Source organism: Oenanthe melanoleuca, chromosome 5 (genome assembly GCF_029582105.1).
Source record: "Oenanthe melanoleuca isolate GR-GAL-2019-014 chromosome 5, OMel1.0, whole genome shotgun sequence".
Taxonomy (NCBI): Eukaryota; Metazoa; Chordata; class Aves; order Passeriformes; family Muscicapidae; genus Oenanthe; species Oenanthe melanoleuca.
The window spans coordinates 17,639,805-17,656,770 of record NC_079339.1 but is presented as its reverse complement, the minus strand read 5'-3'; the positions used below and the strand labels follow the sequence as shown (position 1 = coordinate 17,656,770).

Sequence of the window (16,966 nt, the reverse complement as noted above, 5' to 3'; positions counted from 1 at the left end):
TTATGGCAACTGCTACTCTGCACTGTCTGTTGTCCATGAAACTGGAATGCTAAATAGTGTCTCATGATGAATGACAAATGGAATTTTGCAGAAGCCTTGCTAATTTGACTGTGTGTAGATAAAGTCAGTGTCCTTGTTCCTGTGAATGCAAGAAGACTCCACTGTGCAGAGACAAATACTTGCTGGGCAGGAGTGGAAAAACCTCTTGTGGGTTTTTCTTTGAGTCCAATCTTTTGAGATCCTAATCAGAGAGAGCAGAAATCTTCCTTGACTTCAGAGACTTAAGATCCCACTTAGTGGTTTCTTTTCCAGCTTTTTCTCTCTGGCCTTTGCATCTGTTCAGCTTGTCTGTGAGCTCATTCTACCCTCTCTGCTAGTCACTGTCATAATTTGTGTAGGACTGGAAGACTTTGCTATGGGCTGGCACTGAACTGAAAGCCCTGACCAAGTGATCTGCAGCCTTTAGAGCACAGTGTGGGCTTCAAAGGTGTGTTTGAGAATACCAAAGAAAACAACATTGGGCGTGCATATTACTTAGGCAGGGCACCTTACATTTATATAAGAGATCAGGAGGTATTTATAGTCTGATATGACCTTGCCTAACTCTAGTTAAGCACTTTACCATTAAGTTGTAGGGATCTTGGATTTATTGTTCAAGGTTACAGCAGTGATTTTGCCCTGCATCTGAAGTGCTCTCTCTCCAGTTTTGAGGTTCTTCTGTTTGCTGGCAGGAAAAAGCAGTGCAGTTTTTCCACTAGAATAATCTGTATGGCTATCAAGGTGCATTGGGCAGTCTCCTGTGTTTACAAGTTACTTGATTGTGCATAGTGCAGTGTTGTGGCATGAATAGCTTCTTCCCCCAAGGGTGTTCTGGAAAACAGCCTCTGTCATTCCTGTACTGTCTCTTGGGGCTCTTGGAGTCCAGCACACCAGGAAATGCACCTTTATATGCCAAGCAAGTGAAAAGTTTTCATGCTGGCATTGCAGTCTCCTCTTTATGCATACCTCAAATCCTGCAGCTTTTCACAAATTCTAGGTGTGAAGTTTGAGGAGTTTACCTGTTTGTGTTAATCTGAAAGTCACTGGCCTGGATGAGAAAAACTGTCTTATTCAACATGGTGAGACCATTCTTTTTCAGTCATGAGGAATGATAAAGTGCAGCTACTGTAGGATTACTGTAGGATTTATCCCTGATACTGAGTGGGGAATTTATTTTTGGTAAGGTCTGGAATCATCTCACTTTTTTGTGCCTGCTTTTGGAACATAGCAGCCTGAGTAAGTGATGAGATGTGAAGCTGTAATCACTGAAAAGCTGTCTTTGAGCTGGTACTAAGGTCCCTCTGACTCATAGTTAACCAACAGCATCCCAATTGTCTGCGTGGCATGTGAATGTTGTCCTAGACAGCCCTATCTGTGGATGGGTTGGAACTGCTGAATTGCTTCTATTTTGGGAGGAAGGGGTAAGTTCTGCTGTCAAATGCAAAGCTGGCTATCAAACCCCATCTGTGGAAGTTAGCTGTTCTCCTACAGCATGACAAGGTTGACAGAAAATGAAAAAGCAAGCTGAGGAGATGCTTTTAGTACTAACAAAACAGAAAGGAGGCTGTGTATCTGCTAGATTGAGTAGCATTGTTGGGAATGCTCTTTGGAGAGCCCTTCCTGGGTTGTTTACAGCATTTTATTATTTAATTATTTTAAATTGCTGTCTTAACCAGGACTCTGTCTCAGGCTTGACATGAGATGAAATATCAATTATTTCACATTGGGTTTGCTTGTCAGCTGTCACCATGTGACAACCAGAAAATGTGCCGCTGAACTGTAGAGACATTTTCTATTGGATAGCAGGAGCAAAGAAAAAAAAAAAAAGGCCCAATGATCAAAACCTTTTGAAACTGAAATAATTACCAATATCAGAATTTTAATGTTGTGCTTCTGCAATTTGATTATTTGCATGCAAAGGCTTAAGAACTGGTTGTGGAGATTTACTTTCTCTGTGTTTGTATAATCATAGCACCAAATCCCAGATTGACGGAAATAAAGCAGCTTATGGAATCCTCAGATCAATGCCAGTTTATGCTGGCCAAAGCATGAATCAGGATGCTTCTCCTAGGGGAAGTATATGTGATGCTGTCTTCTGTGGCTGTGTGAAGAGAGCTGTGGATCTCCACAGGGACACAAAGGAAAGTTTTGTAGCATCTGTGGTGTCTCAGTAGTCAGGTCCCTCCTACACAGGAGATGGGCACTCGTACTTCCTGCAGAGGCCCTCCTTGGAGAAAAAGTTGGTCAATAGTCCCAGCCAGGAAGGAGAGACACCTTTGTGTACATATATGGAGATATGGATATAATTCATGGGGAACCTTCTGGTGTTTCTTGGAAGTGGTAAAGGTTTTTTCTGTGTGGAAATAGAGGTGGAGGGGAGATGTTCTGTGCTGACGTAGTCAGAAATGTTTGCTGGCTTGGCGGAGAAGCTGCTGAGCCTGGATCAGTGCCCTCAGCAGTCACAGGGCTGTGGGATCAGGTGTCTGGAGGAGTAAGCTGGCAGCCAGAGCACTCTGCAATACCTTTTGATGGGAGGAAAGGAGCTTGTTCCTGCTGTCTGTCTGGCTCTAATAAGAAAGCTTCTGTAAGGAAAGGTGCTCTTGTAGGCATCTCATTGGATGAGTGCAAGGGAAGCCAAGGAGCCACTTCTAGCAAAAAACAGTCCTAGCAAGGCATGTGTTTATTCTTCTGGCACCCCACATAGACAGCAGGTGTGCAGAGCAGCTTGGTGCACAGCCTTGCTGTCAGCCGTGGCAGCAGCTGTGCAGTGTCACTGGCAACAGATCTTTGGTCATTCTTCTGACCCATAGGCTCAGCACATCTCTTGAACTTGCAGTATGTCTGAGCTATTCCACTTCTCCCTGCCTCTTAGCTCCCCAAACTCTTCAAAGCAACTGCAAGGCCTTCCTGTAAAATAGGAGAAGCTGTTGTAAATTCTTCAGTGTCCTGTGTTCTTTTACTGATTGTGTTTGGAAGTTTAGTCCTGATAAATCAAAAAGCCTTCCTCAAATTTCTTGCTGTATTGTTCAATTCCAAACTCCTGCTGCTGCAATGGTTACAGCAGCTCTGCCTGCATGTCCAGTAGCTGGTGGTGCTTGTTGCCTGTCTGTCAGGGAGGCTGTGTTACCTTCCAGTGCAGTGAGTTTGGGGCTGTACTCAGATGTTGGGCCCCTGCTCACTCTGGGTTTCTCCATGTTTCTCTCTGTGCCCTCCATGAAGCACATATGAAATACTCCCTGACTTGGCTGGAGAGGATTTCCACCTCTTCTGTGCTTGGTTTCCACTGTATTTGACCATGCAAGGGCTGGAAATGGTAATTAGTCAGCATTCCTTCTTTCTGGAGGTGAGAATGGGCAGGACTTCTAATTATAGGGCCTTTGCAAAACCTCAGAAATCTTACTCCAAGGAGCAGTGTGAGTGGGTGACTCCTGTTCACCTTGCTCTTTGCAATACAAACCCTACTTGTGGCTGAATTCTAAAGTGGCCACCACTTTTCCATTGAATTCTCTGCACTTCTACACTTTTATTGCCAAGCTCTAAGACTTGTCCTCTTCCTTTCTGCTAAGTGTTCTTGGGACTTGAAGTGAAAGTCAGGATGTGTCTTCAATTATGTGGGAGTCAGCAGAGCTATGTATATGTATTTACCTTGTGCTGTGTGCCTTGTCAAGCAAGTAGAGTGAGAGCTAGTGAAAAGGAGAGGTAGAGGAAATGATTCCATGTAGAAGCCTCTAAATAAGTCCATGTCCCTGGGAAAAGGCAGAATGTGTCCTAAAAGTGGTAAAGTCTGAGGCAGTGGAAAATCCCTTCCAAGAAGCACATAGGAGAGAGGGAATTAGTGAGCTTGGGAGTGTAGAAAAGTTGCTGGAGATTGTTGTAGCCCTGCCATTTGTAGCTACAAAGGCCAGAGGAATGGAGGGAGAGTTTTTGTCACCTGTGATACAACAGCTGCTTGTGCAGGCCTGATCCTGTCCCTGGGGTTGTGCTGCTCTGCTGTGCAGTGTGTTACATCAGGTGTGGGAGCTGGTAACTTTATTAGAACCCAGGGCTTTGTGCTGCCCTCTGGCACTCTCCCAGAACTGAACTGGTCATGCTTTGTGGTGCAGATGAAGTCCCAATCCCCAGTGATGACTTCTGCCTGACAAGACCTTTGGGGTCTGCAAGCTTCATGGAATATCTTCTGCCACTGTTTCCCAGGCTTTTAGGTGTGCTGTGCCTGCTTTCTTCTGAGGATGAACCATTCTCTTCCTCTTCATACACTGAAGTTTGTTTGGATGGATGTTGGTTTTGGAGGCCTTTTTTAGGCTTAAGGATTGAATATCATTTTTGCGTTGGAGGTTTTAGCAATCTCTGAGCTTGCCACTCCTGTGGATTATCTTGTTTAGCATCCTGGAGTAGATGACAGCTCAGGTGACAGCTGAGGGTGTAAATGAATCAGGAATCCCTTTAGATATGTTAATTACAAGGACCAGTCTTGCTGGCTGCATTGAATGCTGCTGATTCAGTGCTGGGCCTGGCAAAAAAGAATAAAAATCCAGTGTATTATGGAGGCTGCCATAGCTATGCTATGCATGGAAAAACTTGGAGTCCTGTTTCGGAGTGGGCTGTCAGCTCAGAGGCTTACATTGATTTATTTATCCTATAGTGTTCTTACATAGCAGGATTGGTAAAATACTCCTTAAGGGAAGTATTTAACTACTAGCCCTATTTTTGCACACAGAAGAGTTCATGTGTCAAATGTTCATCTGAGCATGTGTTGCTGTTCTTGTTTGTGTGCTCAGCCCTGCAGGAAGGGTTGAGCAGAGGCTTTTCCCCTGCAGGGCTCTGTGCAACCCTCTGTGAGCAGCTCCTGTCCTCTCACACAGTTGTTTTCAGAACCCAGTCATGTTTTGGCTTGGGGCCCACTGCTGATGTCTTTGGAAGAAAGGTAGCAGCAGTTCCTAGATTTCCTTGCCATGGTTCCCAAGGTATGCGGCCTAACCTTGTGATCCAGAGGACTGCTTTGAAAACTAAGCTTTTGATTCTCATTTCCTTGCTGGAGTCTGCCCTGCTTATGCCAGGGCCGGTGGGGAAGAGTTTGGGCTGTAAGATGACACTTGACCTGCTTGAGAAGGGAGGGCAAAGCAGGCCCAGCAGGCAGTGCACTCACAGGTGCACAGGGAGGGGCTTGGCATGGATTGGAGCAGTTGGTGAGCCTTGTGAGCATGAGAGCTGGGCATGATGCAGGCTGAGAGCTAGTGGAGGGTGTCAGGGCTGCTCCTCTCATCTGTGTCAGGATTTTAGCAGTCATACAAGTGTACAATGGAAAGGACAGGGAGAAAGGCAGGCTGCTGTGTGACAGAGCCAGCCATGTCTCTGGTATCATCTCTGAACATGAAACAATTGCCACCTGTAAGCACACAGGAAAGCTTTTTGCAGGGCTTAGGCTGATAGCCACCAAAAGCTGTGTGTGGGCTTTGTTCTGGTGTTGGTGAACCAGTTGAGGGTAATGGCTGGTATGTGATAAAGCTGAAGGTGCTGGAGTGACAGCTATTTCTTCAGACTGGAAATAGAAATCATGACTGCTAACTCCAGCTATTTGCTCTGTGGATCTGTGGTGCCTGGCAAAGCTATCTACTCTCCTGCCCTGATTTCTTTCTAAAACATTTTTCTTCTAGTAATGCCTCCCCTGTGAAGTGGAAACAGTTCCGTTTTCCCTAGTGGTGTGTGTGTGATGCCATCCTGGAAACTGACCTGAGAAGTGAAAATGAACTGTGTGTGCAACATTGTGCATGTGGGTGAAGCTTGATCTTTCTGCACTAGTTCCCTCTCAGAATAACAGCGACTGGAGACTTTGTGTTAGTCATTTTCACACAGGTGAATAAAGTGAGATTTGGATGTGGTTGCACTTCTGCCTCTGTACAGACCAGAGGAGAAAAATAATTTCTCATTACAACGTGTTTCTCCCCTCCACTAGCTTTCTCTGAATGAGTACTTGTTTTTAAAAAAATTGCTTCAAACTCAGTATTACCTGGTCCAAGTGAGTAGCAGGGATCTGATCTTGTCTACCCTGTGAATCCACTTTTCTTGTCGTCCCATGTTGTCTGAATTGCACTGTAGCATTGACAGAGATTGATGCATGGATGTAGATGGAACATGGTTTTCAGTTCAGCTTGTTGGGGGTCCTGAGCAACTTTTCCTTTTCATGCACTGTTACATCATTTAATTTCTCTAATGCTATGAACAGGAATGCAGCATTAAGCCCCATGTTAGGGCATCATGGTAGAGAAAGGTTAGACTAGTGGGTGTTGCTGTTGTGATTGTGACAGAGTGATCCTGGCTGGCTGCCTGCACTGAGCTGCCTCCTGCCCTTCCTGTCGATCGTTTCACAGTGGCAGCTGGCTCTTTTCGGATTTGTGTTGCAAAAATAAGTGCTCCTGTCCTGACCACAGAAACAATGCAAGTCTCAGCTTGCAGAACAGCAGTTCTAGTAAGGCTTTGGTTTGCCAACACTTCATTAAGTCCAGTGCAAAAATGTAGCTAAAGACATCATCAAGCTCTTGAGTTCTTATGCCTGCTCTCCCTGTTTGCTTCTGTACAAAGTAGAACACTAGGTCTTAAGGGGAGGTACAAGTGATGCATCAGCACTTGGGCTTGCACGAGGGTCCTACCCTGCAGCTACCAGCTGATGGATGGGCATGTGGCAGTCACTGGGGTCTGCCTCGTGAGCTGCTGTGTGCGAGAGGTAAAAACCCTGGCAAATTAAAAGCAGATCTTCCTCTTATGTTCCTCATATCTGGCATGTGGCAATAGTTCTGGTTCATCTATTAACTGGTATCTAGAGCACACTAGCCATATCTTTTGGCTCAAACGGGAAAAATGTCTCCTTTTGGTTTGGCTTTATTTGAACAGGTAATGTAACTGACAGCTTCCCGCCCCCCCCCCCCCCCCCAGTTGAAATAGAAAAGCAAACATCCTGGGACAAACAAGTTAAGAGGGAGGCTTCTGGTTCTGAAACAGTTGCAAATGAACTGAATTTATGTAGCCCTCCTGCTGCACACTGTGTCTTGGGCTAAACAGTTTGTGGCTAGTGTAAGCAACGCTGAGCAGGAAGAACCTGAAATTATTGTGGGCTAAGCCCTTCTTTTAGCATCTGCCTCTAACTGCAAGAGCTGGCTTACTTGAAAAGCTTTCTCTCCTGGTGTTTGCACTTCCCTCACTGTAAGGTCAGAATAGGTGTTGCTGACTGTAGTGTAGCAGGGATCCCTAGGAGTTGCTCCAGCAGGGTGTCAGTGCCTCTCATTCCCGAGCAAAGGGGGAGAAACACCATTATGTACAGCTGGTGGCCAGGCTTTCTAAGAACTCTCCTTTACAAAACTGTTTGTTGAACCGAGGTTAAATCCCTGCACAGAGCCCCTAATCTTGCCACGGGGAACAGCTGGTCAAGCAGTAGAACTGTCCGCAAATGGAGTGGGTGTGGTTGCAAGGGGAGTTGTGTTTACCTCAATGTATCACCAAAAATAAAAAATTTCCTTCCTGTATCTCTTAACTGGAGCCAAGTGAATTTCTTACCTGATGGTAGAATAGTTGGAGAGGAGGATTGAGTGAAAACCTTAAATAAAATAAAAAATATATATCAGAACAACAAAAATTAGGGAAGTCCTAGAAGAACAGCTTGTTCTGGTACATGGTGTTTCTCAATCAAACTGGCTTACAGCAAGATGTGCACAGATGTGAAAAGGGTTGGTGCTTTTAAAGACTTCACTGCTAGCTGCTGCCCCTCAGCCTCAAATGTTTAAAAATGGGTGGTTTTTGTTTGTGTGTTTTACAACTGCTGGCCAGTGAGGGATATTCTTTCCATGATCAGTGCTTTTAGGTCTCTGTCCAGGATTTCAGATAGGTGTACTCCGCTGCTGGTGATAGCTCTTTAATTTCTATCACCTGAACATGTCTTAAACAGGCAGGTTGTAAAACATTGCTCTTTATTTCCTGCTGGCATGGATTTGTCTTTGGGGCCCCCTTTGACATCTCTTCAGCCTCTCTGATGAACCATCAGAGAACATCTTGGGACTGGTTCCCATTCAGGACAAGCTGCCCTTGTTCAGCTTAGCTGAAATGTTGGCTGGTTTTTGCTCTTTTGGGACAGTAAGTGGAAATCAGGTTGCTTCAGCATGAGCATGGAAAGTGGAACAGAAGTCTACACAAGCAGTGGGATTTTTCACAAACTTGTCGTTGCCCACAAGAGTTGGGGTTGTCCTTTGGTCACAGGCACATTACTGTGCACTGCTGCTTGAGATGAACAAAAAGATGATCATCACTTTGATCTGAGCTACCCATGAGGAAATATCCAATAAAGTTCTCTGTTAATTATTTTCTAGATGTCACTTTGAGAACTTTTGGTGCCTCTTGTTTACAGCTTTGTGGGTTTCTTTTGGGCTGGTGACAGGACTGTGTTATAATTAGGACTATATCGTCTCCTGGGAGAGGCTAGGCAGGAAAGCATGTGCATTGCTTACTCTCAGTACTTAGAAAAGAGGCAAGTGCAGGAGCTGTGCATGCTGAGCTGGAGCAGCTTGAGGATTTGAGCCCTGGAAGAACATGGAGCAGCTCTCCTGAAACCTCTGTTCATTGTCAGAGACTTTTAGCTCTTCCATGTATGTGGCACAGAACAACTGAAATGGCAAGAGATGGGCAACCAAGATAAATTAATGTTGGGGAAGATCACGCTAATAAATCCCTTCTGACTCATGCTGAAATCATATCCAGACTGGGATCTATCAGTGGAATAATGACAATTCCAGCAGTGTTCAGCAACCAGCTGTATTGAAAGCAAAGTGTGAAGATTTTAGCTGGGGACCCTTAAAAGGGACATCTATCCTGAGTATCACACAAACCTCCCTGGAACAGAGAGCTGAGCAGAACTTAAGGAGTTCTGGAATGAGGTCCTTGGTTATAGTACACAGGGCTGGCAGGACTCCTGTCCTCAAAATATTACAGTCAAAATAGCTTGATCATGTGATCCCAAAGTAACAAGGCATAGTGCTGTCAAGGTCCTGGGGGAGAATAAAAGTACCTGTGCTTCCTCCTGCTAGTTGGCTTCCTCTCAAAGCTGTTGGTGTGCTGGCCCAGTCTGGGTAACTGGGTAATGAGAATGAGGAGGGAGGAGTGTTGCTGATGTGTAAGAAGGAGTCCATTTGTAGGTGTTGAATGAGAAGCAGGTTTAGTGAGGATCTGCAGTTTCCTGCCTGCCCCACTAGTCCAGGCAAGTTATGGCATCTGCTCTCTGGGGTGTGACCTCTGTGCTTCCCGCCAGCAGGGACAGAGAGTGCTGTCCCTGTATCCACCAGCTTTCTGTGCTGTTCTCTGCACTCCATTCCTGTTGGAGAACTGTTCCTTGAAGTCTGTATCCTGTTTACTGTTGCACTAGGCAGGGAGAGGGAATGTCCCTGGCATAGAGGATGATCTTTGTGCTGACACAGAGGTCTCCCAAAGGAGCCTGCAGTGTCATGGGTGAGCTGCAGGGTTGAATATTCAGAATGCCCTTCCCCCTATTTAGCTTGCTCCTATTTTTGTCTGTGTCTCAGGTGCTTTTTTCCATTTGAGATACTTCATGGGTCATCTTGTCATTTTACTGGCTGGCAAATGGATACCAGTATGGTGTAACATGTGGTTCACGGCACCCTTGGTGCGAAAGCCTTGCTGCTGCAGATGTGGGTCTGAAGAGGCCCCTTTTTCTCCACTTGTCACCCCTCATGTTGTGTAGTGTTTAAGCTTTGTGATGGCCCTTGTGCACTACACAGGTTTGGAGTAGCCTTTCTGTTTCATCCCAGAGCCCTTAACAGCAGCTAAGGGTCTTCCCAACTGCCTAGCTAACATCAGTTTTAGGTGATCCATCTTCAGCTCTGCAGTTCCAGAGGCAGAGTAACAGCAGGCTGCTCTGCTGGGTTGTTTGTTTACAGTTATAAATAGCACGTGCTGCTTGAATGCTTTTCAGGTTAGAGGTTAGGGATGCCAAGCAGTACAGAATGACTTACTGGATTATTTTGGAGTTGGGCATGGCTGATAGAGGTGGAAGTCAGTTGTTAAAGGGAACAATCTAACCCTATGTCAATAAGCTCATGTGAAGCTGGATTGATACAGCTTAAAAATGAAATGTGAGCTAGTAGCTGCCTTCAGGCTTTTCCCATGGGTGCCACTATCTTGCCCCTTGTAGCAGATGACAAATCAGCAGGGGGAGAGCAGCTGCCCGCCCCCCTTTTCTGGCAAGGGACAAGTTGGGGTGTTTCAGGACACAGCTGTATGATGCTCCTTTGCGTCATCACAGCTGAAATTTAGATAAGGACAATAGCCCTGCAGTACTGGGTTTATGTATAACAACACCCAGTGAGGCAGTGATGGGGGTGGGGGTAAAGGGGAATGTGGGTTTTCTAATGAAAATGAAATATTTTGCATATATTAATGCAACATTTTTGAGGAATATTGGCTTGGAATATTGATAAATCTGTGTAGGGAAAGGTGTTGTATTAATTGGTTGGTGTGAGAAGAATGAAACATTTTCACAGCAAACACTGCTAACTATTAGGGATAGCCTCTGCCCTGTGGTATGTTCCTCAGTAAGGAAATATAAATTTAGTTCAGCTTTTTCACATGACTCTGTGTCCTGAATCACAAAAAAAAAAAAAAGATAAGCTTTCCTAAGGGCTGCATTTGGCACTGGACTAGTCCTAGAAATAATCGAGAGCTATTGGCTGACCCCTGTAGGAGTTGTCTCTCTTGACTGCCTCTAATTCAGCTGCTCCCTCTGAGAGGCTGCAAGCAGAATTTGAGCTGGTTTTCCTGGAATAGCACTTCTGGTAGTAACAGGATTAAGACACTGTCACTTCTTTTCTCTCCTCTGAGATGTATTTCCAAGAGGACTGGCCATCTATTATGGATCTTTCTACATAAGCCTGTCTTCTCTGGCTGTCCCCTCAGCTGGTCTTTTTTCCCAGAAAGCTAGTGGTACTGCAGGTCACCCTATGCCCATGCCTTCCCACAGAAGCTTCAGTGCACGTGATTCAGCCAGTCCAACAGAATCACAGATGTCTTTAAACAGAAGTGCCTCAAAGCTCCTGTGGGTATGCACATATGCACATGTGTATAAAAGGAACACAAACCAAAAAAACACCAAGAAAGTATTCAAAGAATGAACTTGGTAATTAGCAATAATCTCACTTTGCCCTCTTGGGTATGAAACACTGAAGAGCAGGCAGCTGCAAGTCGGGGATCCCCTCAAATGCTGTTGCCTAACATAGTCAGGACTTAGCTCTCCTGTTTTTCTTAAAAAAACCCAAACCTCTTCCAGCTCACTTTTTTGTTCGAACAGTCATAAGCTCCATTTAGTTACAGTTGTTTTCAGTATTGCTGTCATGTCTTTCTGCACACTGAGATGCCCAGCCTGAAAGCATCATTCTGTAAGCACCATTTCTTGGATAACCCACACTCTCCCCAGCACGGCTGTTGCTCACAGGGGTCTCCCCTCAGCTGCATGCTCAACACCCACCCTCCCACTGGGGGTTTCAACCAAGCCAACATTTCCCTGCAAGGCACTCAGTGCAGAAGATTTTCCATTATGGGGTCGTGTGACCAAGGTGTTGGGCTGGGATTCCTTCAATTTTTTGCTCAATCACAGTTTGTGTGTCCTTCCTCCCCTTGGTAGACATGAAGGTGTCTTAGGGAGAGTTTTGAGTGCTAATGTCACAGTGATTATAAAGTGTATTTCTGTGGGGCAGCTTCTTTCATGTTGGGAAGGATATTGAACCATGTGGCTACTATCTGGAACAGGCTGGCTCAATGGCTTACTGCTAATTGAGTAAGTAAGATCAGAATTAGACTGCTAAACATTGCTCTAGGACAGGAGACTGGGATTACAGGGCTAAAAATTGCTTCAGAGGGGGAACTTTGGCTTTTCTGCTAAGTTGCTACCTCACAGTGCCTAAAATCCTGACCTCAGAGTCTCTGGTCATGGTCAAGGGTCCAGTTCTCTGCGTGCTTGAGCTACTGGTGTTGGTGGGTTTCCTAAGCCCAGAATCACGTTTCCAGGCTGCATTGATGGAAAACATGTTGCTGGCACACGTGTATTGCAAAAGATTGGGATGTCAACATAGCATTGAGGGTTGTTGCTCTTATCTCCACTGTATTTATTAACCTAGGTCTAACTTGAGTTCTTTCATTCTGCTGCCTTGTTTGTGCAGTTAAAAATTTCAGTGGGAGAGCGAAATGAGGGGACTTCAGTTGGCTTAAACTGGTAGTCTTTCATCCTTTTCCAGAAAATGACCTTCAGTTTGATTGGAGAGGAGTTTTCATTTGTATGAGCATGTTTCTTTTTTCCTGGCTTCTCTAATTCTTCCCCTCACAGTCTTATCACATGTATGTTCCTGACACTCCTTGAAATGCTGTGATTAGCTGGTACTTAGAGGAACTGTTGTATCCCACCATGGCTGGATGTATGTGGAAGCAGCCATTCGTGTGTGCAACATGCTAGATGTATTTTGTATTTTTGTTTCCTCCCATCCCTTTTTTCCTACTGGAGAGCTCTGATGTGCTTGCCAGATGGAGCTCCTAGTGACTGAGATAATGGGCTTAGCAGATACCTTCCCTTTTGTGCAGCTGTGATGTCTCCTCAAACCCAGCTGGGTCACTGTGAAAGGGTAAAGCAAGCATTCCTTCACAAGTCCTGCTTGCCATCAGGGCCTAGTTTAGTGCTGTGGAACTGGACATGGAAGGGGTGGGATACCAGAGGCTCTGCAGGAAGAACTAAGTCTCTGATTCCCTGATGGAGCGTTAGTCCCACTTGCTCACTTGAGGTGTGGCTGACATTCACAGCAGAGCTGGGATCACTTAGCTGGAAAGCACCAGCTTTCCTGTTCTGGCACTTTTGCTTCCTGACTGATAATTCTTTCTCCTGTCACGAAAAAGATGCTTACTAGAAGAGTGGTAGTGGAATATGTTTTGAAGTGGATTTATCCATAAGATCAAAACTGTCAAAGTATCAGCCTTGTTTTCTTAGTCTGTTTTCACCAGCCCAGCACTGGCCAGTGCAACAGGATCTAAAAAAAAAGTGTGAGGCCTTAGTCAGATGCACATGATCTTCCTTGAGTACATAAAACATAAGTTAGAGGAGGATAACTCTTTGTGATGAGGGTGTGTGAGGGCCAAGACAGCAAACTTCCATGACTTCTATAACACCCCCTGTAAATAATCTCTTGGTTTGAGTTGTGTATTAGCCAGGGGAGAAACCTCTGGGGAAAGCTGGGTATGAGGCTTTTCTGTGCCTAGTTTTGTAAAGAAGACAAGTTCTGGTAGCATTTCATGGTTCATTGGTCTTTCTCTTGTTGCAGGTGAGGCTGGTGCCAGCATTATTCGGGTGTCAAAAGAAGCTCGGAAGAGGTTCTTGGGCCCACTCCACCCCTCTTTCAACTTGGTGAAGACCATTCGGATGTCCCTGTCCAAGATGGTGCCAGATAATGGGCACGAGGTTGCAGCAGGACGTTTGGGTATTTCCCTGACACGGGTGTCTGATGGAGAAAATGTGATACTGTCAGACTTCAATTCCAAGGAGGAGCTGATCCAGGTGAATGGACTCTTACTATATTGGGCTGGGCAGGAACTGCATGCAGTTTTGTTTTGCTTTAGTCTCCAGATGTCCTTAGTATTGGAGTATAATTGTCAGCACATGCCAGCATGGTGTTCTGAGAACAGTAATAGTTTCTGTAGGCTTTGATCTGATTCTTCGATTTCTCCCTCAGGCCTGTATCTGCAGCACCTTTATCCCTGTCTACTGTGGGTTGATACCTCCAACCTTGCGTGGAGTGGTAAGTTAGATTCTAAGATGGTCCTTCATTAAATTGCATACTAATGAGAAGGTTTTGACAATATTATTGCATGCCTGCTGGCAGCATTTAACTGAAGAGCCACAAGAAATTCCCAAATAAACAACTTCCAGCAGTGGATAGGCCTCCTTTCCACTGCTGCCTGCAGCTGACTGTAAATGTCCTGAAGACCAGTGGATTTAACATATCATAATACATAGCAGTCTGGATTAACAGAGTGTTCTCATGGCTGCATGTACAGCACTTTCCATCACTGAGGCTCCAGCTGTCTGCATGTGGAAAGAAGTTGGGCCCAGGATAAAAGTCATGAGTATAGTCCCTCTCACATGTGCCTGACACTTTCTGCTGGGCTTTAACTAATGGTGTGGATACTGGCCCTCTTTTCCATGGAGTTCTTCCTGTCCTTTCTCTGAGAATAATGTTGTGCTGCACACCACATCTTTCTTTAAATTGTGTTCAAAGCTGTTCAAGAGCAATTTATCCCTCTGTGTTTGCATGTTAGAAATGAAAACGTGAAAGCTGTGCAGAGCTGCAGCTTTTCTGGATATTGCAGTCATGCTTTAAGGGTCTCCTGGTTGAGTTTGGCCTCCCTTGTGCTACACAGGTTAATGTTAAAAGGCAGAGGTTTTGCAAACTACACAGTCAAGTGAGAAGGGAGAACTTATAAAATATGTGCCCTGATTTACCATAAGTGATCTCACCAAAGTGCCTTTGTCTGTCAGAGCATAGCATCAAATCTGCTCTGATTGCTACCTCTGTCCTGAAAGTGAGGTCAGTTTTGCTCCTGCATAATACCCAACTTGGTTGGTTTTGTCTTGTGCAAGCATGTTGCTGAGGGAAATGACCTGGAGGAGATGTCCAGGGTTATCAAGCCCTTCAGAAAAGTGACAGAATCAATAATGGTTTGGTATTTGCTCAGCAACTGCAGGCAGGGCTTTTTCTCCTCAGCTGGTGGGACCATAGCAGTGGCTTTTGCCTTACATCTCTTTGGGGCTAATTGAGGTCAGTGTGCATCAGGAAAAAATCTCACAATTCCAAAACTGTGTACAACATCAGGGTTTCTGGAATGTGCAGCTGTCCTGGCACACTGAGGGATAACTTCTCATGGGAAGAGGTGGGGAGGAAATATGAGATGAGGAAATTTAATTCCTACCTCTTCCCCAGAAAAGCATGGCTGTGAAGGGGGATTGCTGATGAGGCGAGAGGTTAAACTAGGTTGGTATGAGCTTGGGGCATGGTTCCTAGCATGCCTGTGGTGACAGTATTTGCCACAGGATAAACTGACAGGCCTGGCACAAGGACTGGTTTTCAAGGCCATGTTACTTTGTGCAAGGTGCAAAATTCATATTTTGCCTTACTCCTAAATTTTTTCCACTGTTCACTTCTCTAAGACCTGGTAGCCTCATAGAGTAGATGATGGAGATGGGCAAGGAAGTTAAAAAACCCCCAACAACTTAAATATTGAGAAATGGAAAAGTCAGTAACTGACCTGTCACACACTATAGTTGTGAATTGTCTGCAGCCTGTGGATGAGAGAATCCCTGGCAAGGGTCACAAAGCTGATTGTCAAATCACGTGAGTGAGGTGCCCTGTGCATGGGAGGACATGATAAGGGAATGGAAATGGGCACCCCAGTCTATGAACCATCCCCTAAAGCTGCTGCTGCTTGTGCAGGCAGCTGGTGGCTCCAGCCTGTGGCTTTGGGCTGTTGTGGGCTTTGCAGGAGGCTGGAGAGTGGTTACACTTGGGTAACTGGAGGTTCAAGCAAATCCAAAGAAGTGGCAGCTGAGCTTTTCAGAGGAATGTTAATCAGCATTGCTTAGAAGCAGTGGACCAGAGAGTGGGGTGTGCACATGTACTCCTGGATTTCTATGGAGTCAGAAGGCTTTGCCTGTCAAGTCTGTTGTAGTTGAGCCTTTTTTCTAATGGCATCTATGTAGTTGTGCTGCCACCCTCAGGGAAACGTGTCTTCTGCATCCTTACTGCATAACTAGTGTCATCCAGCACTAAAGCTTACCTCCTTTAAAGTGCATGTTGCCTGCTTTGCTCTGTTCTCATCCCACCCAGCGTGTTGGAATCTCATCCTTTCAAAGGGAGTCAGGCAGATATCTCCAGCTCTAGCTGTGCCTAGTCTGGCTCTCAGTGGAGGAGCTTTGGGAAGAGGATGAAATGGAGTTTGCTGTGGTTGCTTTAAGCTTAGGGAACACTGATGCCTGCTTTAGAAGGGGGAGAGGGTTCAGTTGATTGCTGGCAGCTCTGTTATTGGAAAACATCTTGTGAGCAACCTGTGTTACTGGTTCTGAGAGGGTGTACTTATCTTTGAGTTTAATCTATCTTGTCCTTTCACTTTCCTCACTGTCCAAATTCAGGTGGTGTTGGAGTCTCTTAGTGCTTGTCTTGACATAGTGTTTGGTGAGCAAGGGCTGCCATGAAAGTAAAACATCCTGTGCTCTGAGTTTGGGCTGCTGTAGCCTACAACTGTAATCACAAGTTGTCTCCCATAAAGCTGTAGGCTCTATGCAAAGGTAGTCCTGAGGTTTAGTTTGCCTCCCAAGAAGGGAGTGTGCAGTCCACCCTGACCCTGTTGCATCAATTGCAGCTGGATTGCTATAGCTGAATTTAATTGCTTTTAGCCCGTGAACCTGTCAACTGTTCCCTAGGCTCAGAGAAGCTGCTTGAGGTCTCTGTCTTGTCTGCCATCCAGAGCAAGAGAAAGTGCAAAGCACCCTCCAGGCAACACATCTGGTGTTCTCCTAGGCACTGCACAGCAAAAGAACGATGTTGGTGGTCAGTCTGCCTGTGAGACAAGAAGAAGCAGGATGCAGAATGGGGCACCTCCTCCTTCAATCAGCAGTTCTGTTCTCTGCCTGGGTTTAGCCTCTAATGGCTCAGCTTCTCACCCAGCAGAGAGCTGAAAGATGTTTACAGCTGCTAGTTGTGAGGCTGCATAGCCCCTGTATCATGATTTGTATTTGAGTAGGAAGGAAATGGATCCAGCCAGCAAATTGCAGGATCAACCCTGATACAAAATCAGCAGAACTCTTCTGTAACTGAGGTTCACGAGAGCTGGAATTGTTGCT

The 16,966-nt window shown here is 45.5% G+C and overlaps 1 protein-coding gene across 1 annotated transcript in view; it reads left to right on the top strand.

Moving 5' to 3' along the window:
* The window catches only part of PNPLA2 (patatin like phospholipase domain containing 2), a 29,023-nt gene that overhangs the window by 2,407 nt on the left and 9,650 nt on the right, over positions 1-16,966 (top strand). The window contains exons 2-3 of the mRNA XM_056491942.1: positions 13,395-13,627; positions 13,803-13,868. Of these exons, the coding sequence (XP_056347917.1) occupies positions 13,395-13,627; positions 13,803-13,868 (299 nt within the window). The remainder of the gene's footprint in view (positions 1-13,394; positions 13,628-13,802; positions 13,869-16,966) is intronic.